At 43.4% G+C, this 25,119-nt stretch overlaps 1 protein-coding gene across 3 annotated transcripts in view; it reads left to right on the top strand.

Moving 5' to 3' along the window:
• The window catches only part of aopep (aminopeptidase O (putative)), a 67,219-nt gene that overhangs the window by 5,002 nt on the left and 37,098 nt on the right, over positions 1-25,119 (top strand). For all 3 annotated transcript variants that reach the window (XM_079161443.1, XM_079161442.1, XM_079161444.1), the window contains exons 6-11: positions 26-150; positions 16,938-17,151; positions 18,605-18,711; positions 22,721-22,823; positions 23,063-23,170; positions 23,741-23,784. In XM_079161443.1, coding sequence (XP_079017569.1) covers positions 26-150; positions 16,938-17,151; positions 18,605-18,711; positions 22,721-22,823; positions 23,063-23,170; positions 23,741-23,784 — 701 coding nt within the window. The remainder of the gene's footprint in view (positions 1-25; positions 151-16,937; positions 17,152-18,604; positions 18,712-22,720; positions 22,824-23,062; positions 23,171-23,740; positions 23,785-25,119) is intronic.

Genomic DNA, 25,119 nt, shown 5'->3' with positions numbered 1-25,119 from the left:
GAAACTTGCTGCCTTCCTGTTGCAGATGGGAGTCCTGAAGCTTTTGCCTCGATGTTTGGCTGCAGCCCACAGCGTTCTTGGTGTCCACCCCTTTCCCCGCCTTGATGTTCTCATCGTTCCAGCAGGGTTCTCCAGTCTGGGCATGGCCAGGTAATGACACCTGGGTCTTTGGCAGAATGATGTAATGTGTGAACTATGCAAAATGCTGGAAAGAGCAAAGGGTAAGGAAGGTAAGAAGAGCGAGAAAACTAGTTGAATAAAGAATTAGGGGAAAATAATTCAAATTCAAAAAGTAAGAAATGTAACCTGCAATGATTGATTTTTTGACCACTTGGGGTCAGGAGAAACAACCTGTGAACACAACACTGGAATGATATCATTTTTATGTTGATATGGCAAATAATTGCTTTTTTACGCATCCAGCAGATTCAGAGCAACATTCAAATTAATTTGGGGTCAAGTGTTTATAGCCACCTTACTGTAAGTCCAACATTCACTCTCCTTTTAGCTCTGCTTTGGTCTCCACCAACTCCAGAGGGAAATATCTGGCTCATAACTGCTAAATGCTCCAGTGTGTTCACCAGCTAGTTGCTGAATTAGTCTGTTTTCTGATTGGTGCTTGGGAGTTTGTTGACAGTTCGTTCTGACAGTTCTGGAAATGATGCGGATGAGAGCTGTGAGAGTGAACCAAAACAGGCTGTAAAACCAAAATAATTAGCTGAAAGGGGCTAAAAGGCTCCGTAATGATGAGTTGTAAGCGTGGTAATTATCTACAGGAGTGATACCGCGAGCAACACATTTCACATCACACATAGCCATTTAATTCATTCTTAATAAGACATGTAGCAGCTTTAAAGTTCTTCAGTCGCGGCATAGCATTTTTACTGTATTCTGCTGTCATTTAAAGGCCGATGTTTGGACAATCATTTACGAGTTGTAAATAAACAGCACATCAAAGATTTGCTACAACAAAGTCAGCATTTTTTCAACTGTATCCTGCTGCTTCTGGTTTAGTTTGTCAAGTGAAAAGTTTCTGGGTTGCATGATTAACGACATGCTTCACATTTCCAAACCCTCTCTCTCTGTGTCGGTCTTCTTCGAGGAGATCTTCCACATTGGAATTCTTCACTGAATTAACGAGTCCAACTCCCTCCAGACTCTGTTCAGTCTCTTGTCATCCCTCCTTTCATCAAAACGGCTTTCAACACTCGTCTGAGCTGCTAGCATGTCCGTGTGTTTCAGTTGTGAGTTTATGACTTATTTCCAACGGGAAAGTACTCGGGCAGCACTAGGTTGAAGCCAGACACAATTTAAACACATAAAAGTTGGCAGACAAAGAAATCTTCAGCCTCTACTTAAATCCTTTTTTTCCCGTAACACTGTCCCAGTCTTCTTTCATTCTTCCATAATTTACCCACTACTTTTCATTACTTCTTCTATTCTCTCCCTCCCTCCCTCCCTTAACCCCTTCCCCAATTCACTACTCCTCCCTTTCCTCGTCCCGTTTCCAAAACGTACCACCTCATTCCTCCTTCATCCTTTTTTCCCCATCCCAAACAGCTCTCTTCTCTAAACCTGCTCTCATTTGTTTTCACATTTTAGCCATGAAGTTGACACTCTCAGTTCAATTTCCATCACCTCCTCCAAACATAACATGGTTCTTCCTTCTTCTTTTCTTAACTTCTCCCACCTCAAGATCCCAAAACCGCAAACCCTGAGCCTCTTGATGAGATAAACGGTTAACCCTTTGTGTGGGCACAGCTCCATTCACTCAGCGACTCGGTCAATTGTTTGCTGTATTATATCTTTCTTTGTATTTTACCAGCAGAGATTCCAGGTGCTCTGCAGGTTCTCTGCTCCCCACTAGACGTGTATATTTACGTATGTATGTTGGTGTGCTGCCAATGTGTGGGCCAAAGCCACTGAATGACAGATTCATTGTCCTATGCACTAGAGATGATTCTGCTCTATTTCTTTGTTCCCTCTTTAGCTCCCGTCCCCTGAACTTTTTTGTTCCTATTCATCCTCCTTTTATTACCTTACTCTCCCCTGTTTTATTTTATCCTTAAAATTGGTAGTGTCCTGCTTCCGTCACTTCTTCTTCACCTTCCACTGTCTCACATTTTCCTCTTTTCATCTCCCGACTTTCTGTTTCTCTTTGTTTGCCGTCCTCCTCTGTCCTCTCCACTCCTCTGCGCGGTCGATCACTCTCCAGTTTGGCCTCTAGCGTTCTACAATAGTGATAGTTTCCCTGGAAATCAAGTTTTAGATTTTCTCTGCAATATAGTACTTCCAGCTGGCATATGCTATGCCTGTAGATATGACTGAATGCCAGCCGGTAGCCATACGACTGAAGTTAAAATTGGAAATTGAAGCAAAAATAACGAGCATCGATGACTGGCCTTTTTTAAAATTGTGTTGATGAAGTAAACTGATTAAGGTGGTCAGTGGACGTTGTCCCTGTGTCTGCGGTCTGCAACCACAGTCTCCCTTTCTCTCCGTCTGTCTTTTTCCTCTCCCCCGGCGGCCTCCCCGGAGAACAGTGCCCCAGACAGGATATGAGCTCATACCTGAATATGTATTCTACAGCCAGGAGGAGTCTCAATCAGAGACCTTTTGAAGGACAGAGGGCGACAAGAGGGTCGCTGTCTGGACCTAGATCTCAACTGTGCATACTTATACTGACTACTTTACCCTAAGTACAGAGTGCTCTTTGATCTACGGAAAGTCTCTCCCCACATCTTGTGAAAATCTGTCTCCCTGCCGTATTTATTTTGAACGGACATCAAGTGCTAACGCTGAGGCTGTTCTGCTGTGGCTGTTGCCTGATGGATGTTTTCTTTCCCTTGTGAGGATAGCTCCCAGGCACTTATCCCTCTTGCCCTGGCTGCTTAGACTCCAGTTAGCCGCAGATGACAGAGAAGAGATTTAGGGCCTTCATTAAGCTTCACACAGCACCTGCACTGACTCCCTATAAAACTCTGCATGGGTCTCAACCCAGTGTCAACTCACTGCGTCCTCCCCTCAGTGCGGGTGGTGCGGTCCTGCATGTCTCCGCACTTAACCACAGGGTTGTGCCACGAGGAGGCGGGCAGGTCAACCGAAATGGAAGCGTAGATTGAGATGGAGATGAGAGAGAGAGAGAGAGATGAAGAGGGCAAAGGCGGGGTTCACGACAGGCCGGCGGACCCCCAGGATGTGGGAGAGGATGTGTGGATTATTCCCAGCAACAAAAGCCATTAGCCCCTGGAAGGACTTCAGAGACTGGCGCTATTTAATCTAGAGATTGGGAGGTATGTGGGCCCCAGTGCTTGGGACCAAGCCAAGCGTAGTTTTTGTGCAGTGCCCCAGAAGAAACAGCAGGAGCTGAGGGGCTATAGGACAGGGAGCCGTGGCAAGGAGGCATGAAGCTGTTACAGTGTGATACAGAGAAGGGAAGGCTGAGGCAAAACAGGGGAGGATTCACAGTAGCATGAAGTTTTTATTCTGAGATACGGCGAGGGAGGGCAGGAAACGGAAAGATTAAGGAGTCAAGTAAGGGCAGGTCTGCATTCAAGGGCTATGCTGTGTACACTGTGCACCCACAGGGCTTTCTTATACACTCACACGCAGGGTCCTAGGCTTACGCAAATGTAGCTTCCAGGGGGTGACGCCAGTCAGCAGTTGATAGGATTTCACATCACCAATTTAAGTTTATTTTATGTAACTATGAGGGCATAATCCCTATGTTCTACTTTGGCCCCAAGAGTTGTTTAGCAGTCCAAGTTGTCAACAGATGCACATTAGCCTGCAACAGGCGTACTGCATATGCCAAACAATATCTTCTCTTTCTTTCTGTTCCTGTCCTGTGACAAGCCAGACTAAGAGAGTGGAATGTAGAAACACTGCTGTGTGTCCTCTGCCCATGCTGTTAGTAAAACCTTAAAGACATCAAGGAGCCGATAAGGGAGAGGAAGAAAAATACAGTGTGGATAAACACTGATAGAGGAGCGTGGATGAGGGATGAAGAGGTGTCTTGAGATAGGAGGAAACAAAACACAGTATGAAAGAGTTGCTGTCCTTTAATCCCTTAAAGTTGCTCTACACAGCGGCTAGCAGCTAACAGTGAGAACAGTGTAAACTATGGCAAAAATGCTGATCAAGCAAATAGTGTTTACCTGATTGGGAACCGGTGGGTAGGTCGCTCTGGACGGCCTTATCAGCTGTAACCGCCGTATGAGCGCGTAGCGGAGCGGCAGCTGTGAGCTAGCCAATGGGGCGCGCTCACATGCGCTCACATGCGCTCACATGCACTGAAAGCATTTGCAGCCGGCCCTTTCATTCTCTTCTCAGGTGGACATTACTCCACTATATCTTTGATAATCGTTGTTTGCTGCTGTATTAATGCTCTGAATCCCATATTTTACACCTTCAAAGTTCTGCTTCCAGTCCGTATCAAAAGGCTCATTGTCTTAAGAACATGGGGATGTTGTAAACCAAAGTTGTAATGAATCTGCTCTGAGCTGTCCATGTCATGACCTCCCACTGTTTCCTGAACGTTAGTAATTACTAGGCCTGATTCGTAATTTGTGTTTGTGTGTGTGTGTGTGTGTGCCTTTTGTACATCTGTGTATTTATTTTGATGTGCCTTAGCTCATACTATTTTTTTCTCTTTCTTTCTTTCCTTTTTTTTATTTGGATGTGTAATCTCCACATCACAACTCAACCACGTCATTTGGTTCCGACTGGGAGTGACAGGAAGGGCACAGCATTTCCTTCTGGCTCTTTGAAGCCGAGGTCTGTGAGTCCCAAAGCGCTGGCTGGACTTGTAGAACTAATCAGAGATCACTGTGTTTGCAGTGTGCCCAAATGAAGACATGGCTGACGTCCCCGAGAGAGAGAGAGAGAGAGCGGTGCTTTCCCCACAGTTTGTTGTGAAATGTGTTGAAACAGGCCCTTAAGGAGTGCGGGAGATGTGGGATTTGTTTTTCTTCACCGTAGACAGGCAGATGCTTGTGCTTGTGTTTGTATGAATGCGTGTATTGTTCAAATGAGGGTGTAAGGATGTGTATTTAGAGCAATGGGATGACGTCAGGGGAACGCTTAACAGATCATTTGTCATTGCTTTTTTTTCTCTGGTGGGGAAAAGTAAGCTAACATGTTTTTTTGTTTGGGTTATCCTTATGTTCTAGCTGTGATTGAACCAGTCAGATCGAGGCCTAATCCTTTGTTGTTGTTTCTGTTGGGGACTTTTTTGAGGGCCGCCCCACACCACTCGATGGTGGGCTCCGATAAACCCACACACATACATACTTAAACATATCCATCTGTCAACACGTGTCATTGCACTTTTATTACCAGCTTCCTCTCATGATCTCTGTTATTTTCTAGCAGAATAACACATTGCACAAACAGGCTTCTTGCAAACATGTTTATTGCCCAAATAGTTTTTTTTATACTTCCTAAACTATACACATAATTTCCCTTGATGTTACGTTTCTCATCCTCCTGTTTTTTTTGCGTAAAAAGGAGAAAAAAAACAGCAACTCTCCCACCGGGGGTGTCTGCCCGAAGAAAAAGGGAGGAAAAAGGATCAAGTAGTTAAACTGCTTGTTCCTTTTGCAGTACAGCCAAACTAGGCAGCCATATAACTGTCACAGGCGCTAGGTACAAATTATGACTGGTGTATACCTCTTGACCTCTCTAAGTGGCACTGGAGGATTTTCAGCCTGACTTCAGTTGACTGCATTGTTTTCTTTATGGGCTTGCAGGAAGTTACATCGGCCATTGGTCCCTGTTGGGAGGAAGTAGGGAGCTGGAGAGCCTGCGGGGGAGCTAGTACCCTGCAGGGTAATCCCCCGTTGCCCTGGAGCTCTTTAGTGTACCACCTGAGCTCTTTTTCATGTTTAATAGGACCAGACCAGTGTTTTTGCACGTTTTAACCCATTAACTAGAAATCACATATTCTTCACATTACTGCCGACCATTTCCCAAAGCATACCGCAACGCTTTTTGAGACATTGTGTTTCATTGCTGTCAGTATGGAAGGAATTGTTGTTACATTACGTTATTCCCTCATGGTAATGCAGCTGCAAGAGAGCTATAATTTCAGACTTGCTTCCAAACAGCAACCTTATTAATGCAAGCAACCTTCATGTATGCTAATTGGTAGTCCTATCAGCTCGTTTTTCCAACAACAAAGGATATGAATTTAAAGACAGACGGCTCTCAACCAATGCGCTAATAACACGCTTACAATAACGGATTTAGAAATTTGTAGTTTCTGCAAGTTCATTTTCATGCATACCGAAATGACTGGACACCGATGGTTCCTTGGAATTGAGGAAATAAAACTTAAAAACCTGCATACTTTACAAAGTGGTCGGTTTTAATGGGATGAATCATGCAAAACCAGCAGCTTTTAAAAAGCTAATCATTAAGGAAAGATCATTAACTTTGATGAAAGGCATTGCTGCTTGTTACCATCTTAAGTAAATGTAATATAATAGAGCACAAAATGCAAATTAAAAATATGTTAATTTCAACCTGCCCCAGTTAACATGACTCTCACTCTTTCATCTCATTGGCCATGATTCCCCATCACTTACTGCATTGTGCCTCCTGCCTCCTTGTTGACTCTTTTGTCCCCTATTTCTCTACTTCCCCTCACTCCTTACTTTCTTTCCCAGTCCTCCCACCGCTTGTCCTCCCCTCGTCCTTCTGATGTCCCAGTGGATTTCTTGCCTTTCTGCTCACCCCTCCAGTTTAATCTATGAAGTAACCCTAGAAGTGTGTGACACAGACCTGCTCTTTCAGGAGGCAGTTGGGAGGTTCAGGATGGGGAAGGCGGGATGTGGGGGGTCGCATTTTTTGGCTCGGGAGACAGCTGTTAATCAAATAGTCAAGGATGAGGTGTTTCTTTCTTTCCACCTTTAGTGGATCTCCCTCTTTTCTGTAGCCACACAAAAGAGCCTGGCCAGTTGAAAAGGCAGCTCTGCATGCCTGCACCTGGACAGAACGGAGAGGGAGTGCCCTGTGAACACTTTTAAAGTGATTGCACGTAGTTGAGATTTTTAGGTGAGGTTTTTTTCTTTTTCTCTAGTGTGCCCCTTGTTACTCTGCTCGCCTCCTGCTGAACTCACACGGGACAGCCCCAAACCCCACAAGCGTTCCATCTCTTCCAGCTTCCTCGTCTCTTTTTCTTCCTCTGTGCTCTTAATGAAGATAGAAGGGGCCAGTTTAGCAAGCGTTTTGTTGTTGAAGGAGTATTACTTCCTAGTTATCTTGGGCCTCCTCTTCTCTCCCCTTCTCTGTCTCGGTGTAGGTTTACCTGCTCTGCTACAATACCTTCTCACAACTGAAGGTTATACATTTTAGTCAGAAGATAGTTCATAGTCATCCTTTTATATTAATGTATGGATGTATGTGCAGCATTGTGCACAACTATAACCATTTTTTCCCTGGTGCCATATATGCTTCCATTGTCATCAGTGGTTTGTGAGTGATGGTGCGTTGCTTTGAACTGCCCTCGGATGTGAACCTGCTGGCAACAGCTGGCAAATAGTACTACATTTAACAGTAACACAGACACACTGGGCCATAACTCTGGATTAGAGGCTGTGGCAAGACGGGCCTGTCACTGCACACCCGTTCTCCTAACTAATGGATGAGTCCAGAGGACCCATTCCCTGGAGTGATGGATGGGTCCATTGTATGGCGTAGGGGACACTGCTGCTGCTCTTGGTGTGCATCCTGGGGCGTGTGTGATAGTGGAACCTAGAAGCTGGGGGTTATTTCATTTGTCTGTGCGAAGCCAGACGGCTTAATGTCCGTGGGACCTCGGCGCTGAACCGGCCAAAATGAGATATTTGAAACAAAGTGCTGTGAAATGCTCGGTGGTAATGCTTCCGATGTCTGGGTTTGCTTTTAGCCTTGGGGAGAGCGAGCTGTGTTCCAAGCTGCTCAGTTTTTGAAATCGGCTGTTTTTAACCACACTAGCGACTTGGCTCTATGGATGGCAGTGTCGGTCTGTCAGTCTGAAATATCATATACGTAACAACTATGAAATGGATTGTGTTAAAATGTTGTACAGACATTAATGGACATTTAGAGGATGAATCCTAATAACTTTGCTGATCCCCTGACTTTTCTATAGCGCCACCAAAAGGTCAACGTTTTTTTTATAGCAGCCTCAAACCTCTGTATTAAAGAAAGGCTAATTTCACTTTGATCTCACCTTTATCCATCTTTCCTTTCTGTCAAACACTTCTTATATAGCCCTGCTGTACTGAGCGGTCTCACTTTACATCTCCGTACCGTCTCATTCTCTCGACTTACATAAGAGAGACAAATGGTTCTATTTAGTACCCCCACAGGCAAGAAAATGTCTCAAATTATAACCCTGTGAAATACATTTGTCCTGTCTTTTTCAATGAGACAGAAGTGGATGCCAAAAGATTGTTCTGAGTGCTGCGTGGTGAGTGATGGGGTTTGCATGAAAATAGCTGCGGTGATACAGGAATGTGAGTTATGTCACGTAAATGTCACGTCGACACCTGCCTGAGGCTGATTGACAGGGGCTTGTTGTGGCCAAATGAACTCATACCGCACTGCATTAGCACTCATTAAAGGCCCAAATGCACTCAAAGCGATAATTGACGCGTTCAATTGATGCTTCTATGGCGCACTGCAGGCATCAGATTTGAAATGCCAACACGACAGAACCAAAAAAGAATGCAATGTGGGCAATATATTTTATTATATTACAGATACCCCATAATCTTTTAACTTAATATAAATAATGAAGATCCTGGTTAAAAAAAGTACAAAGTGGTATATGATACACGATCAGCTAGATGGATGAGGTACCACTTTTGTGTTGTTGGGACAACAAAGTCTCAGTCGACTCGTTGTTGTACAGTGGTGTTGCAGAGGAAAGCTTCTCTTTCCTCATTAACTATCTTTGGCTCAGTACAGACACCGTCCTGCAGAGAACACACAAACCCGACAACAACAAAGTTTCAATTTACGTTAAGTAGGTCTAGTGACAGGAGATGTGACCTACCACCGGCAACGTTTGTCATTTGAACGGGTGAAAGCGAAAGTATTAGTGCTATTATTATAATTATTAATTAATAATGTATTTCTTTAATAAAATATGGTCCTCTGGGGGAAAAATCCTAACCTTATTATTCCTTTTAGCTCCCCCCAAACAGATACTGCGGCTGCAGAAAAAACAGCTTTGTTTGATGTTTTTTTTTATTTCAAGCTCCCAACATCAAAACAAGGTCAAGTTGAGGCGTCAAAGCAGTTTGAGACTCATCATCAGGCTTTCGGTGCACGATCGGCCATTGAAAACTATAGGTGTACTTGAAAACGTGTGCGTCATACGCTTTCAGTGTGTTCGGGTCTTTAAACATTCTATATATGGCCCTTTACATTAAAGACATTACAGGGTCATGACACAGGACTTTGATTGTGATACTTTGCGTCTTTGGTTCAATACATATGTAGATTTCTTCTTTCCATGTTGCCACTTGTTCAGGTGTCCTCTTGGAAGTGTTGGTGTTTCCCGTGGTGCCACAGAGATTTCTCGCCGCTTGGTCTCCAATATATCGGCAACTTGCCAGCATTGAACCACCGTGAGATTCACCGTGAGACAAATATGCGTCCATACTGTTTTAAATCTATGCTCCAGCATCCTGTGCGCACGCACACACACACACACACACACACACACACACACACACACACACACACACACACACACACACACACACACACACACACACAAACTCTCAAGAACATTCCTCTGGCGTGACATCAGTTTTTGGACTTGGCACTAAACATGGAACATACTGCACTGTGGATTGTTTTACTGTTAAAAGATCAGATAGATCAGACATCTGCTATCACTTCCCAGCTGATACGGATTCAAAGTAGATTTGCTGAAAGCATGTGTGTGTGTGTGTGTGTGTGTTTGCATGCCTGTGCTGGTTTATGTGGGTGCTCTGTTATCACTGCACCCTATACAGTTATTGCATCTTTATGTATGTCTGTGTAAGTGTGTGTGTGTCTGTACGCAGGCATTCTTGACCTCATCAGGCTATGACCCACATGATCCCTTCAGTATGATACAAACTTGACCTGCTTAGATGTATGCATGAATGGGCTTTTAAGATTAAGCACTTGGCTACAAGTAGAAAATACAATCTAACCTTGAAACCTGCCATTTACTTGTTATGTGCCGGCACCACAAAGCCTCATTTTCTTCAGACTTGAGCAGCAGAGACGCCTCCTTGTTCCTGATGACCTCGGATATCTTTTCTGCCATTTATTTTCAGGCTCTGATGCGATGCACTGCATGTGGGTGGGGTGGCTCTCTGGGGGCCCCAGCCTGGCCCCTGTTCATATCATCAGGCCCTACATGGAGTGGCATTTGGCCTGGCCCTGTGGGGCCCCGTCTGGGAGCAGAGAGCTGATCTGCAGCCAGCCTGGAATGCCAGACATTTGAAGTCAGACTTGTGAAAAAAGGACGAAGGCTGGTAGGAGTTTGGTCAAATAGGCCCCTGTGTCTAAAATAGCCCCCAGACTCTGTGCGAGAGGGAGGGAAAGGAGACAAAGCGTCTTCCCGTAAGCTGACATTAGGAAAGGCCGGCCGTCCAACCTTTGCTTGAATACAAAAGTACAAGAATATGCAAAGTTGTTTGTGTGCTTGTTATCTCTTGTGAGGCGTTTTTCCATCTCCTCACCTGTCTGTCATTAACAGTGTGCCCATAACTGCATACCTATGCAGAAACATGCAAACAAACGATGTGTGAAGCTTCACCAGCGATGCTGTTACAGCCTCTGTGTCACCCTGGTTCAGCAGTTCAACAGTTATCACACCAGGGAGTTGACACTGCACTTGGGGAAAGAAGAACAACTCATCACACAGAGTGACAGACAAGAGGATTCTCTCTCTCTCTCTCTCTCTCTCGCTCTCTCTCTCCCTCCCCATAACAAATTGTATCTCCTTCTTTACTTGTTTCTTGCTCTCTCTCTCTCTCTCCCATTTACACATACAGTGCAAACTTGTCTCCCCTCATCTTTTTCCTCGTCCCTCTGTCTCGTGGGGCTGTTTTACTGGTGTCTATGAGCTTAGCTAGGCTAGGCATGTCAATTATAGGACTATGATAGGGCCTCTGCTGCATTATGCATGGAAGTGTCCCGCTGGGGAAAAAATGGCCTACAGCCAGGAACGATGGATGGAGGGATGAATAATGGATGGAGAGATGGAGGAGCGAGACACTATTGCAATCTGTGTCGCACCAAATTGAAGACTTGCCCTGACTCACACCTCTGAAATTCAAGGCCAAGTCACCCTGGGTGACTCGGAGTCGTGAGGTTGTCGTGTGAGAAAGCACAGGAGGGCTCTAATAAGTATTTAACTTTGTGCGTTAAAGACCCGATGATGTGCCACCATCAGAAAGGTCACCTAAGGTCCATGTCTGTCATACTAAATGCAGACAGCCTCTCATCGTGATCACTTTTGTTTATCGCCCTCTGGATATGAATTCATAGCACTGTTTATAAGCCTTTACATATAAACATGTAGAGTGTTCTCATGCATGACAAACCTCGAGAAGAAGAAATATAATTGACAGCAGAGATTCAGAGATTGTATTTCCATCTCATTAATGCATTGTTTATAAGAATATGACAAAGTAAGGGGGAGTAGAGCATAAATCTTTATTACACCCTACGGTGGCAAACTGAGATTACAAACATCAAAAACTGACTGGACCAACTAATAGGAGTTAATTTACAGGCTCTAAAGGGGTCAGTGGGCAGATTTCAATCACACATCCCATCATTAAACACCAAGTAATGTGCAATCATTGGGAAATTGTTAGTAGCATTGATTGGAGTCCAAACCAAATGTCTTTTTATTTTAATCACCTCTTGAGTGTTTTGGATCCTCCATTTGTATAAAATGCAACATATCTTTGAATAGACTTTATGTGGATTCTCTTCATCAGATTCCCCGTCTGTAAAAAGTCAGTAACACAAGTAAAAGGGGGAATATTGAAAGTGAAGGCAACCCTGGACTTACATTGCAGTTATGGCAAAATCTTTTAATTTCATTTCGACAAAGTAAATAAACCCGATATCCTAATCCTGCTCCACAATCAGGAATTGTCCTTAGGCAATCAATATTGACTAAAATGAATATCAACACCAACAGCTAAAAAAGAAATCTGAAAATGTTCCCATTTGTAAGTGTTTTGTCAACAAGTGTGTGTGATGCAAAGACGTAGAGAGGTGGAAGTTGTATGACTATAATGTAACTACACAGTTTCTGGGAGTTACTGTCACTTAAAGCTTGATTGATTGTAATTGTTGGTTCGGTTCGCAGCTTTAGTAAATCATTAGTTTTGTGAGTCACATTTGCATTTGCAAAACAGAGAATTTGGAAGCACATTGTAATGAAGACAGAATTTGCTTACAAATGAATGCCTAATACCTTATTTTAAATAAAGCACGGAAACTGTTGAATGTTAATCAGGGATGAACTTTCATGCCTTCAGCAGATTCAGACCTACAGAGGAGATGAAAGGTGTATCCATATGTGCAGGTGCCACACATGCATCTATGTGTGTGTGTGTGTGGGAGACGTTTTTTTTCATGCATGTGTCCCTGACAGGTCCCTGATGTCAACTAATGTCATTCAGTGTATCAGTGAACGTGAAAGATGCTGTTGTTTATTCACCCCCACCATGGTGGGATGACACTGTTTATCACTGTAGTGATGGATTCCGCATCCCTCACAGGAGCATGTGCAAGCGCCGTCTCTGAAAGGCTGTCTTTGTGTTTCACACTCACTCACACACACAGACGCACGCATATAACGCACTGCTGGAACTGACAACAAAGGCGTGCTTATCCAATTGTGGGAGAATAAGATTAGGCTACAAAGAATCTCATAAGGCTAATGTTAGCATCCTCTGCTCCAGTGAGAGCTTTTGTTTGTGTAATCAGGAAAAAACACAGGATTAGGTTTGAGATGCTGTCTCGGAAATGATGCCCCGAAGACCCTTTTGTATGATGTCGACATGTTCCTAAGTAACAAAAGCCAATAGCCGGCCTTCTATCTGATAAATCAATCCTCAGGGGAAATACAGAGCATTTGTGTTGCTCAGATATCCAATTTTGTTTTCCTCCAAAATAGACTGTCTGGCAGACCCGGACTAACCTATGTCTTAACTCCATGTTTTCATTTATAATTGACTTGTCGCCATAATTAGGTTATGGCAAGAAAGGAAAATAACTTCTCTGTCAACTGCTGTTTTAAGATGCTAATCTTTCCTTAATGAGAGCAGCTCATTTTAGTAGACTGTCAATCCAACAGGTGACGGGATTGTCGCAACTGTGTCTCTGCAGAAATACAACCACTCTTTGTGGCTTTTTAGATGAAAACACTGCATTGTGTGGTTTTATTACTACATGATGTTCACATGTAGTTAACGTATATTGACGATGCTTAAGAAAGCGGACTAGAATGAAGTGAAACAGAGAGGAGACCTTTCTTCTGTAATCTAGAGGCATCTTTAACATATTTGACACCGTAGTAGGGTGGTATGACCCTTTGAAAAATACGTGCAGTTTGCCATAAATTCTCTTCCCATTGTCAGGTCAATAGTGGCTGGGACACTTAAGATCGAGACGGTGTGAGGGGAGCTCTAGACAATCCGGTGTTGTTTTATGGGCCAGGAGAGAGAGAGACCATTCATTAGCACCTCTGTGACCCCCTCACCCATTCTTCTTTTGAAGAATGGCCTGCCTCTCACGCACACTCGGCTCTAAGCCCCTCAGAGCGCACCGAGCCTGTTACATAAGACAGAAGTAAAGAAAGCTCCAGAACAATCTTCAGCTATGACCTTGACTTTGACAGAGTACTCCTATTGGTCCTGTTAAAATCACATATCCTGTATTCCTGTGTCTTTGTGAAGCTGAGAGTTTACATTATGAGGGTTTTATACAGATTTTGTATAACATCACAAATAAAATGGATGTGGTTCAAACTACAAGACCATTTAAAATGGCAAATGTAACTTTTTGGTATCCTTGGAGTCACGCAGTGCACGTGGCGATGTTGGTGAGTCCCAGCTTGAAGAACCTCGTAAGTGCACGTCATGTCCTGCCCTCATTGATGGGACAGATCTTCATGCACCTGCTTCGAGTGCCTTAGCGCAGACCACCAGCCTGCCCAGCCTGCCCGGCCTGCTGAGTGCGCCTAAGATTCAACACCAACCGCAGGAAGATCGCTTTCAACCGTTCGCGGTGACGCTTTGCCTCCAAGGCTTTGCCTGCGACGCTTTGCCTGCGACGCTTTGCTGCGATGACAACGAACCGGAGCTCCAGATCAGCGCCGTTGAGGTCCACCCCCTTTTCCCTCTGGGCTTGATACACCGACATCTTCCCATGCTCCTTGATGACCAGGGTAATTGGGTGTGCAGGGTGTTTGCTGCTTATCTTTTTGACCCATTCAAGGTTAGGCCATGGTTCTACCCAGTTCAGTTGTGTACTAGGTGGGTTTGGACCCCTACATTCTCTGCTGTGGCGGCCAAGGTTAGAAAGAAGTAGGTGGCCGCTTAGCTGGTCAGGATCAGTCTGGTTGGGTTTTTGTCATGACGCAGCACCACTCCATCCACTGTACCCATAGAGTCCAGTAGAGGGCGGGGCCTTTGTGAGTTATGATGAAGGTGACATTATTGTAACCCTCGTTTAATATAGGGTTATAGTTTAACAGGTGCAGCCCTCTAACAATGGCGCCCTGTCGCTCCTACGCCTCTTGCTGAAGCGGGTGTAGGATAGCAGACGGCTGTGTGTGCTGCCTTACATACTGTGGTGTCCTCACCAATTCGGGTAGGCATGTCATGATGGGTTGGCTACGCTTGTACAAAGTTTCAGTGGGTAATGTGTGCTGGTAGTTGGAGGAGAGTATTACCCATAGAGTCCAGTACAGGGCTCCGCCTGTGCTTACACAACCAGGGTTACACTATCGTAACCTTTGAATGTTATTGTAGCGTTACCAATAGGTGACATTTAATTTGTTTTTTTAATGGAATATCTCAACAACTATGGAAATAATTTCCCTTAGCTTTTCACCTAGTCTTATCATCAAGTCAAAATTTTAATTCATCATGTACTCTGGTTTATGACTAATACTTGCTAAACTAATGACATTCCCATCAGCCCCACCAGCTGCATTCTTAGTTAGTTTAGTGCTAATTAGCGCATGCTAGCATGCAGAAGTAAGATGGTTTACATGGTAAACATTGCACGTGTTAGCATTGTCATTGTGAGCATGTTAGCATGATGATGTTAGCATTTAGAGCAGCAACGTGCCTCACAGAGTCGCTAGCATGGCTGCAGACTTCTTAGTCTATTCAGTGCATTTTTGTGGATATAGTTCTTGTGAACAAAAGCTGATAGAATCCCAAATATTTAACTCTTTGAAGTTTTAGAACGGTCCATTTGAAGAAAAACATCCGACATGTTGCAGACTTTCTTCAAAGCTTTTTACTACACTATAATTTTACCAGCAAACTGTACCCTGGATACTCGTCTGAATGTGGCGTGTGCCGGTGCCAATTCTATTTCAGCAGCTCGGTGTTCTCTGCTGGCAACCGTCGTGTGCAGTGAAAGAAACTTTCCAAACCCCAGTCGTACCTAAAAGTTAATTCTCTGATTGAGGTGAAAAGTTGAAGGTAAAACCAAATTCTAAACTTAACTCTAAAATGGACATTAAGGGAAACCATTTTCTATATGGAATTGAATTTACCATCTCACATCAGCAACCATTACATTGGAATTTAGCTGCTTGTTATTTCCTCTTCAATTTTTGTTGGATCAGAGCTTCAATAAACTGCTGTTATTTGCTAGGTTAATGTTATTAATTTGGTGTATTTTAGTATGTGAATATTGCAGATCTGTTGTGCACAGAGGCAAACACCAGTTGCTATATTTACATGCACTTCATTATTATATTTTAAGAACATTTTACACAATCTTAAAATATATCATAACCATATGTTTAATTTCCGCCTGAGTAGGTGAATCTAAATTAACTTAATTTCTAAATAAACCTGTCAGTTATTAAAGTCAATAATTACAGAGGTTTATCCTTTTGAAAATATATATATATATATGCCAATTTGTTCTTAATCCTTTCATTTTCATCTCCATGAATATCTTAAAAGTGGATGGCTTTGGTTTATAATTTTCTTTTAATATAAAAAAAAATGATAACAACTTGTAAATCCTCTTCAAACCTAAAATGTAGTACTGCCTTGAAGTCATGATTAGAAACAAAGTGAAAGAGGAGGTGTGGTAACTATAAAAGGACCCTGTCTTGATTAATCTGTAACATTTGGCTAAATCCTCCCAGAATTGCTAGTTTTCTTTACTTACTTTCACCCATTGTTGGTTCACAATTTCAGTCAAGGGAACATGATGTTCTTGCTTGAAGTTTGTACAGGGCAGTTAGATTTGGCAAAAACATTTGATGATGAGTAAGTTGCCCTTTGCTAATAATAATAATAGTGTAGAAGATGGTAAAAGGGATTGGCAGTGAGTGACTCCCACACTCATTAGTACGCACACATGTTGATTCGTTTTACTGTACATGGCGTGTTGAGGCCACATTTTCTGTAATCATAGGTGTGGAACATTGCTTCAGTAACTCTTTTTTTGGAGGGTGGTCCAGTTTTTTTTTTTTTTCTTCTTGTCCCCTCTGTATTTTCTAATTTTTCTCTCACTTCCTGAACCTCCTTGATTCTAAAACCTTTTTTATTCTGCCATCTTCTAAACCTTGTTCCCCTTTATCCCTCACTCATTTCTCACTCTTTTCCTTCCATTTATAATTTATTTCTGGCTTTATCTCCCTCGTTCATTCTGTCATTTGTCTTCCCCAGCCCCCATATCGTTTTCCTGTCCCAGAGTGTGCTGTGTGCTGGGAGTCTTGGTTCTGGAGAGAATGGCCTGTCTCTGTGCGGGTCCAGGATCTGCCATGAGATCGCCCACTCCTGGTTCGGCCTGGTTATCGGAGCCAGAGACTGGACTGAAGAATGGATCAGCGAGGGCTTTGCCACCTACCTGGAGGACATTATCTGGGCCCAAGCACAACAAGTACAGTAAAATCAATGCCTGAAGATTGCAGTTTACTGCAGCTATTTTTATCTTAATGGTGGCCTTTTTTAAGCCTGTCACCCCAGGTGAGAGCTTTCAGATACACCAGTTAAGCCAACTTGTGAAGTCCATTTTGCCGTGGCCATCTTGAGGAAGTTTCCACTAAGTAAGCAACTTCCTCTCATTATAAATTGATAATCAGTCAATGAAAAACAACCTTAGGGATCATTAAGGGTGTATTCACACGAAGCCTGTTTGGACCAGTTGTGTTGAAACCACTTAACCACATAAACACAATGAAAACAATTAGCAATGCTGGTGCTCCATAATGAAGAAGACAAAAAAACAAAATGAGTAGAACAGTTTGTTCGCGCATGGCAGTTATTTACAACTTTTGGACTGCTCTTGGATGTTGCAGTGTTAACAGAAACAAACCGAGGAGCAAATTTGATCAAATAAGTCCCTGAATTGGAACAAAGGAAATTAACTTCAGGCCTGAAAAAACACCAATATTTGTGATGTTTATGTAGTTCTTTTTTTTTTTCTGGTCATTTTCTAAAAGTTCCTCTATACTGTATGATCCAGCACCTTCATACCACTGGTAAAATGTAACAACTCAGGGGACACAGGTTGACATTCCAACCATCCATTTCCACAACTCGTGTGCCAGGATTCTCAAATGTTACCGTTGTGGTTGGTCAGGTAGAGTTGCCAATGCATTACTGTCGCAAAACCACACATCAAGAACACAAGGAGACAATTCATAAAAACACCAATCCAATGCCAATCCCCAATGCAAAAATAGCACAAACAAGAAACGTAAATGTCAAAAACCGAAAGAGTAAAGAATTTTCCTGTGCCAACCATAAAAAATACCGTCAAACCCAAATCCCCTGACCTACAAAAACCCAAGAGGAGCTGAACCACACCAGGGGTGTGAAAAAGTACTACTGTCACCCACTCCTTACAAAAGTGGGACATTTCAAAGAAGTTGATTTTCTTTTAATAATGATTCTGCAGAAAAAGGAGGGAAACAGGACAAAGGATGAGGGTGAAGCATTGGTATGAATCATTTGCTTAGTTGCAGAGCTGATGAGCTAAGACAGATCTAATCCTTCTACTTGCTTTCCCACACTGTCTAGAGTTGCACAAATGTTTTTCTTGTGTCTGCGCTGTTTAACCATGTCACCTTTTTGATGTGTGCTTGGCTCTGAAGGCATAGATTAAAGTAGACCTGTTATTGCTGCCAAACTCAATAAGACACAGTGTCAGAGGTAGCAGCAGGACTGCTTGTATCTCGATGTCAGTGTGCATTTGACTCTTGATTTGATCAGACTCCTGTTTTTGCTGATGAAATTCACCATATTTTATTTTTTTTGCTCCTCTGAATTCTTTGCCCCACCTTTAACCCTTTCCCTCACGTCGTTATAACTCTCCATGTGTCTCCCTTCAGCTCTCCTTACAAGAGACAGCAGAACAGTCTGACCTGAAGGCACTGCTGAGGTGGAGACGACTCTCTGATGAGTTGCAGAACTCAGAGGAGGCTCTTCAAATCCTCAGGTGAGTGTGTGTGTGTGTGTGTGTTTTGGTACCTCTGTTTTAATTGTCATACTGTTGTTGCCGCTGTAGAGGAAATAGCTCCTTGAGAAAAGAGAAACGGCACCTTCAATAAGTATGCTTAAAGCAGAGCACAGTACTATACACTGACAAGGAATCAACCCTGACTGCTGATCGTCTTCCCCACGGTTAGTTTTATTTCTAAATTTCAGGAGAGGTTTAGCAAACCGCCTTAGGTTCAACACGTGCAGAGGAGGCAACAGCTTCCCACAGCAGTCAGTGCAACTACTTCATTATGTTACTCTGGTACCAGTGCTTGAGATTCTCCTTTTCACACACTAGGAGATGTTTTGTTAGTGTCTGCACGTGCAGACGCATACGTGAGCGTGAGGTATATGCATTCCAGAGGTACAGGTGTGGCAGGTGTGGCAAGTATATCCAGGTGTACTGTCATGTCTTGGAAAAGCTTTGCACACAAGGATGGCAAGTACACACAAACGCACAAAGTCCTCATCTGACCCTGACAATGTGGGGCCCACACCCTGTTTGTTTTATCCAGGGTGGAAGCACAGTGTCATCAGGGGATTATAGGTGTAAACCCCAACTGGGAGTTAACTGTTTAAGGTTGGAAATGCACTTGTTAGCATCGTGCCTTTCATTTTGTAGCTCTTCCCTTGAACTGGAGATTCACACACGTAAGAGACCGTGCAAAGCGTGGCAGCAAATCAATGTGTTATTGATTTCGTGGCACTTCTGCTTGGCGCTAACTTCTAACTATGTCACTTCACTAATAATGTGTTGACTTCACACAATGGAAACGCTTGTGCGTTAATAGTGTTTAGAGTTCAAATCAATCAGGCTGTGAAAAGCGTCAGTATTCATCATAGAGATTTTACTTTAAAGCGTTGTCCTCGTGCGGTTCAAGGATTTAAGTGTTTTTTGGAAACATGTCACTCTTTTCATACTCGTACGCTGATAACCTCCAGTGTATGTGTATGAAGTTTCCCATTTGTGGCATGCATGGTAGAATGAGGTATTGTGACACGGAGTAAATCTTGAAATAAGAAGCAGTGTGTGAGTGAAAGGGTTAAACATGCACTTGAGATCTGTGTCTGTCTCGCAGACAGTCTATGAGGGTGTTCCCCTATGAGGCAGACACACAGGGGTGATTAGGAGGATCAGGTTTAGGTTTCTCTGCACCTGACGGGGTTGAGTCAACTACACAAAAGTAACATCTGAAAAATTCAAACAAAAGATGCATTCACATACACGCACATACACACATGCTCATACGCATGAATGCGTACATTTCTACTGATTAGGTTACTTGAAAACAGCATGTAATCGCTGAAGCCACCCACGTAAAAGCCATTTGTCAATCCCCACATCTCTTAAAGCAATGGTAAAGCATGTTGAGGCATAAAGGAACCCTGCTCACACATTATCTTAATGACTGCATACAGTGTGTGAGTCGAGTGCAGCTTTCACTCTGCAAATGCAATGATCTTTATCTCATGGGTTTGCAATTTCTGAATAATTTCCCAAAAGTTTCATGGAAATAACTATGTAATTTGCTCCTAATTATATAGAAAATAGAGTCAGTGTTCAATTATATCCAATTAATTGCTGTGTAACCCTTTCGGTGCACATCCCGTCAGCTGAAAATGTGAAATGTGCCTACAGGCAAGCATACAATTCAACAAATATGAAGTATAGAGTTGCCAATAATGAATAAATAATGACTGAATATTTACTTGGATTCAAACGGAGCCGCTCCTTCAAAAAATGCTCTTTCCAGGACTCAATGCACAGAGAGAGAAATGCCAGAGAGGTACCGGTGAAGGGAAAGGGAACGCAAAGGGATGTACAGAGAGATACGCTCAACATCACCGGTATACGCACACACAATAGCACACACACACACATGAAGGCTGAATGGCAGATTGTGCTTTTCCAAGTTCAGTGGGTCACAATGGACACCCCCTGATCCAGCAGGGGCCCCAGTGGCCAGTGTTTATCTGTCCATTTCAGATGAGTTCTATTTAGGGCAGCCTGGGCCAGACGCCATTCTCCCTGCTGATTCACTGGGCTGCTGGGAGCACTGCTCTACCTTATCCGGTTTCCACAGTCAACCCAGTGTAATTTGTCAGGATATGGCTCACAGAGCCATAAACCCGTGTGTGTGTGTGTGCGCGCGCGTGCGTGTACGTTTTACATTAAGTTCTGTCAGTAATAGCTCCTGATTTCCTCTCTCTCTCTCTCTCTCTCTCTCTCTCTCTCTCTCTTTCTTTCAATCTCTGACACACCTAGGTGTATGCATGTCACTACCCCCCCCACACACACACAGACAAACACCCTCCCTCTCACACACATGGCCTACGAGTCAGATAAGAGCGCCGTTTATTCTGCAATACATTGAGCTATTGTGTGATTCTCCAAGGCAGCGAGCAGTGATTCCTCTTAAAGCTGTAGTAAATCATCTCTGACAAAGAGAGATGGCAAAAGACAGTGATTTACACATCCATACATCCCTGGTCTGGACAGCGGGAAGGGTGGAGTTCCTTTGTCTAACACGGCAGTGATGGATCAACATTTTTCCTCTCAGCGCTGTGCCGGCTGTGTCTCTGACCCAGGAAACCGACACGTTTTCTCTTCTGGAAATACATGTTCTGTCATTGTTTTTCGTCTCTTGCCCCAGTCCCTCTTTCTCTCTGTACTTCTCTGTCTGACACACATTTAAACACACTCACACAATTTCCCAGGGATACAGCATGTCCTGCTTTCTAAAAAAAAAAAAAGAAAAAGAAGTAATTTCATCTTATCAGCAGCAACAGACAGACATGGACACTACGGGCAGGAGACTGGACAGGGAGCAAGTTTAAAGAAAACCTCCATGATATAAAAAAAAAGGGGGGAGATATTGTAGCCATGATACACAAAGAATAAGTAAAAGAGCCTTTTTACAACAACTAAAACAGATTATTTTACAATACAGGTTGTGCCTCTGTTTTACAAACATATTTGACTGTTAATATGTTCTCTGTCTGGCTCATAATATTGACAGGCAGCTTTTAATGACACTGAGCATCATTACAAAGATGCTTCCCAAATGGATTTTCCCAAATCAAATTCATAGGTGTTGGGATTTTTTTCTCACACAAGGAAGTTGATGGTGTCCTCTCTCAGTCCACAGTGCGAACCAAACATTCCCGTCTTTCTGCTGTCCTCGTTTTCTCCCACACCTGTGTGTGTGTGTGTGTGTGTGTGTCTGGCCCTGTCATGGAGCGGCCCTGTGGAAAAGTGCTAGCCAGTGATGAAGGGTGTATTGATTTGTGGGCCAGGCGCCTGGCGTATCGACTTGGCAGGGGGGGTGATCCTTCAAGGCCTTCCTATTGGCACACTGAGTTAATCTGCTCAGCCTGATCAATACCACCTAACTGAAACTATCATTGCACAGCATCCCACGTCAGCGCTGTGTTTGTTTGGCTTTTATTGGTTTTATGTGTGTTTATGCAGGTTGAAGGGATGATTTGTATCTGTGTGACAGGGAAAGCGTAACCTAGAGCATGCCTCTTTTGTGCCTGTGGACAGGGGTGCTTTTTTTTGTGGAAGTGTTATATGTTCGCTCAGTGAGTCATGGGCAGTAAAGCCAGAGCGCAGCACTGTGAGGTCATATAAACAGTATAGCACGCTATTATAAATCTGCAGCCCGCCTCGGGCAAAGTATGGCAACTTGGCAATGTGTTCGCTATAGAGAGGGCCGGCTGAGTGGCTGGATTTAGTGTTGCTGACGGTGCTCTGGAGGAATTGTGGTTTACCTGCAACTGAAAATGCGTTGGCTCTCTGAACTCCATCCCGCTCCGTTCTTGCGTTTCTGCTTGTGTCGTTTTCTGTGCACCTTCCTGTTTATATTGTGGGTGTTGGATGTCTTTTTCCGTCTGTGCCCACTTCCTATAACCTGTCTTATCTTTCTGTGTATTTTTGTTCATCTGCTCCGTTTGTCCTCCTGCAGACCTAACATGGAGAACACCGGTCAGGTCAGTGAGTCTGGCTCCTCCACGGTTAAACATGCCCTCAACCCTGACAAAACCTTCATGCAAGTCCACTACCTCAAGGTGGGATACATGTGGGGAAGGTGGGGGGGGGGGGGGGGGGGTTAGACGGAGTAGAAAAGAAAGGAAGTGAAAGAAGGAAACAAAGAGTTATAGAAAAAAATATAAACAAAATCCTGTGTCCTTGTTGGATGTGCTTGGAAAAGCCCTTGTAATGACTATAGATGTTGCTGCAATGCTTCTCTGTTTTGTCCTTGATGGATCATGTTTTGTTGCCTTTATTTGTCTTGTTCTTTGTCCAGGGTTACTTCCTGCTCAGGTTCTTGGCCAGTCAAGTGGGAGAGAAACAATTCATCGACTTCTTCCGAGTATTTGTGAATAAATACCACGGGCAGCTGATTTTGTCTCAGGTGAGGCTGTAGTATGGGGGACTTTAATTGAGAATTTCGCTGATGACTCGCAGCTACTTGAGAGGCTGTTAATAGAAACTGAGCTCAGGTTTGAACTGTTTAAATATGACCCGTCTCTGAGGCACAATGTTATTTCCATAAATTAATTGGGAGGCTGATGTAAGCTTGATTGCCACTCTGTTACTCTGTTAATAGTTGAAAATGCTCCAGCAGCATTTCAAATTGATGGCCGCACATCAGCTCAGCCACATTATATTTATTCTGCTGGGGCCATGAAGCTGAGTGATCACACCTGGAAGTCGGTGTGTTTTGTATGTGTGTGTGTGTGTGTGTGTGTGTGTGTGTGTGTGTGTGTGATATGTGATATGTGATGTGTTCCACCTGGCTCCTGTCTCTTCAGTGGCAGGCTGAGTCTTCCCACTAAATAATGGATGTAACATAAACACTGTTTAACCTTGCACTCCTGACTTAAGATCAGGTATGCCTTTCTCTGTCTTTTTTCTCTTCCTCTCACACCTCCCTAAAAGCCTTCATTTCTGTCCGTCTTTTTCTTTTTGTTCATTCTGATAGGATTTCCTGCGAATGCTGCTGATTACCTTCCCCGACATTGAGAGGTATGTAAGTGGCCATGAATAATGCTTGCAGTGTAATTCATGAATAATGAAAAATGTCTCGACGCATTAAAATCACTCTGGATTGTGCTCAAGTATCGGTAGCCTGGTGTCCAGTTCCAGACAAATTAAAGATATGGTAGTCGTCCATTTTCTGTTTGAATTTAGTATTACAATTTGTTTTATCTCAAAAGATGTGACTTGTTAGTAGATTTACTGTCAAATATATCAGCATGTGTTGATGTGGCCTCTCCTCTTGGTCCTGCTGTGGAAACATGACCAGCGACAGCTCCCAAAAGCAATCCTGTTAGAGAAGTCTCATCCACTCTCATATTAATTGAAGTGTAAAAGGATAACTGCTCCTCCTGCTCTCCTCCTCTCTAATTTTCTCCCTCCCTCTCTGCGCTTTCTTAATCATTCACTTCTCTATTTCTCCTGATTGCTTCATTAACCTCTTCTTCCGCCTGTCTCTCTGTCCCTCTGTCCCTCTCTCTCTCCCCGTCTGTCTTTCACTTTGTTCTCCCCCTACCTGTAACTCTTCGTTTCTCACCCTTCTTTTCCTCAGCGCCCTTTTGTCTGCCCTGAGTGTTGTCTTTTTGCCTTTTCTGTCGTGTGGAGTGTTCTGCTGGACTTGCACAGATTGATTGAATTAAACAGAGGGAGTTGGGGACAGTCAATATTTGGATCCGATGCCTCTTTCAGTAAACAACCCTCCAGAAGGTTCAGGATAAGAATAGACACTCACCGTTGAGGGCCATGGCCGCTCTTTGTGCGGGGTCATGTGTCCTGCTCATTCCCCAGACTGAAAGGGGAACATAATATTTATAAGACTAAACATAAAAACTATAAACCCCCATTTACAAAAAAAAAAAATCAATGCATTCATTGATTCGTGCTAATAAGAAATTACTGTTTTCCAGCATCACCGTCACTCTTTCTCATCTATCACCATTACGGGTAATTACCAATAAAATGAAATAAAGATGCAAAGATCAACGTGAAAAAACTGGTAGATACACGTCTTGTCTGCTCTCGTGAGACATAAAGCTTATTTCTACCCAGTGCTATTATGAAGAGTATTTGAAAGGCCATGTGGTGTATTAACTGTATTACCCTTTTGTTTGCTGTAACTATGCTCACATAATGCCATGTGATCCTACCTCATGGTGTCTCACTGTTGATGTGGCAGATGTTTAGTCTTTACATGCTCCCTATGGTTCAACACCAAATGCCAAGAGCTGAAATGACCTCGTGGTGAAGTCACTGGAGACATTTTTACTGAGCACTTTCTGGGCAAACTAGTGCTTTAAGGGGACTGGCTCTTCTCGTACACAGTGG

Source organism: Pholis gunnellus, assembly GCF_910591455.1.
Source record: "Pholis gunnellus genome assembly, chromosome: 6".
Classification (NCBI taxonomy): Eukaryota; Metazoa; Chordata; class Actinopteri; order Perciformes; family Pholidae; genus Pholis; species Pholis gunnellus.
This window is presented reverse-complemented; position numbering and strand designations above follow the sequence as displayed.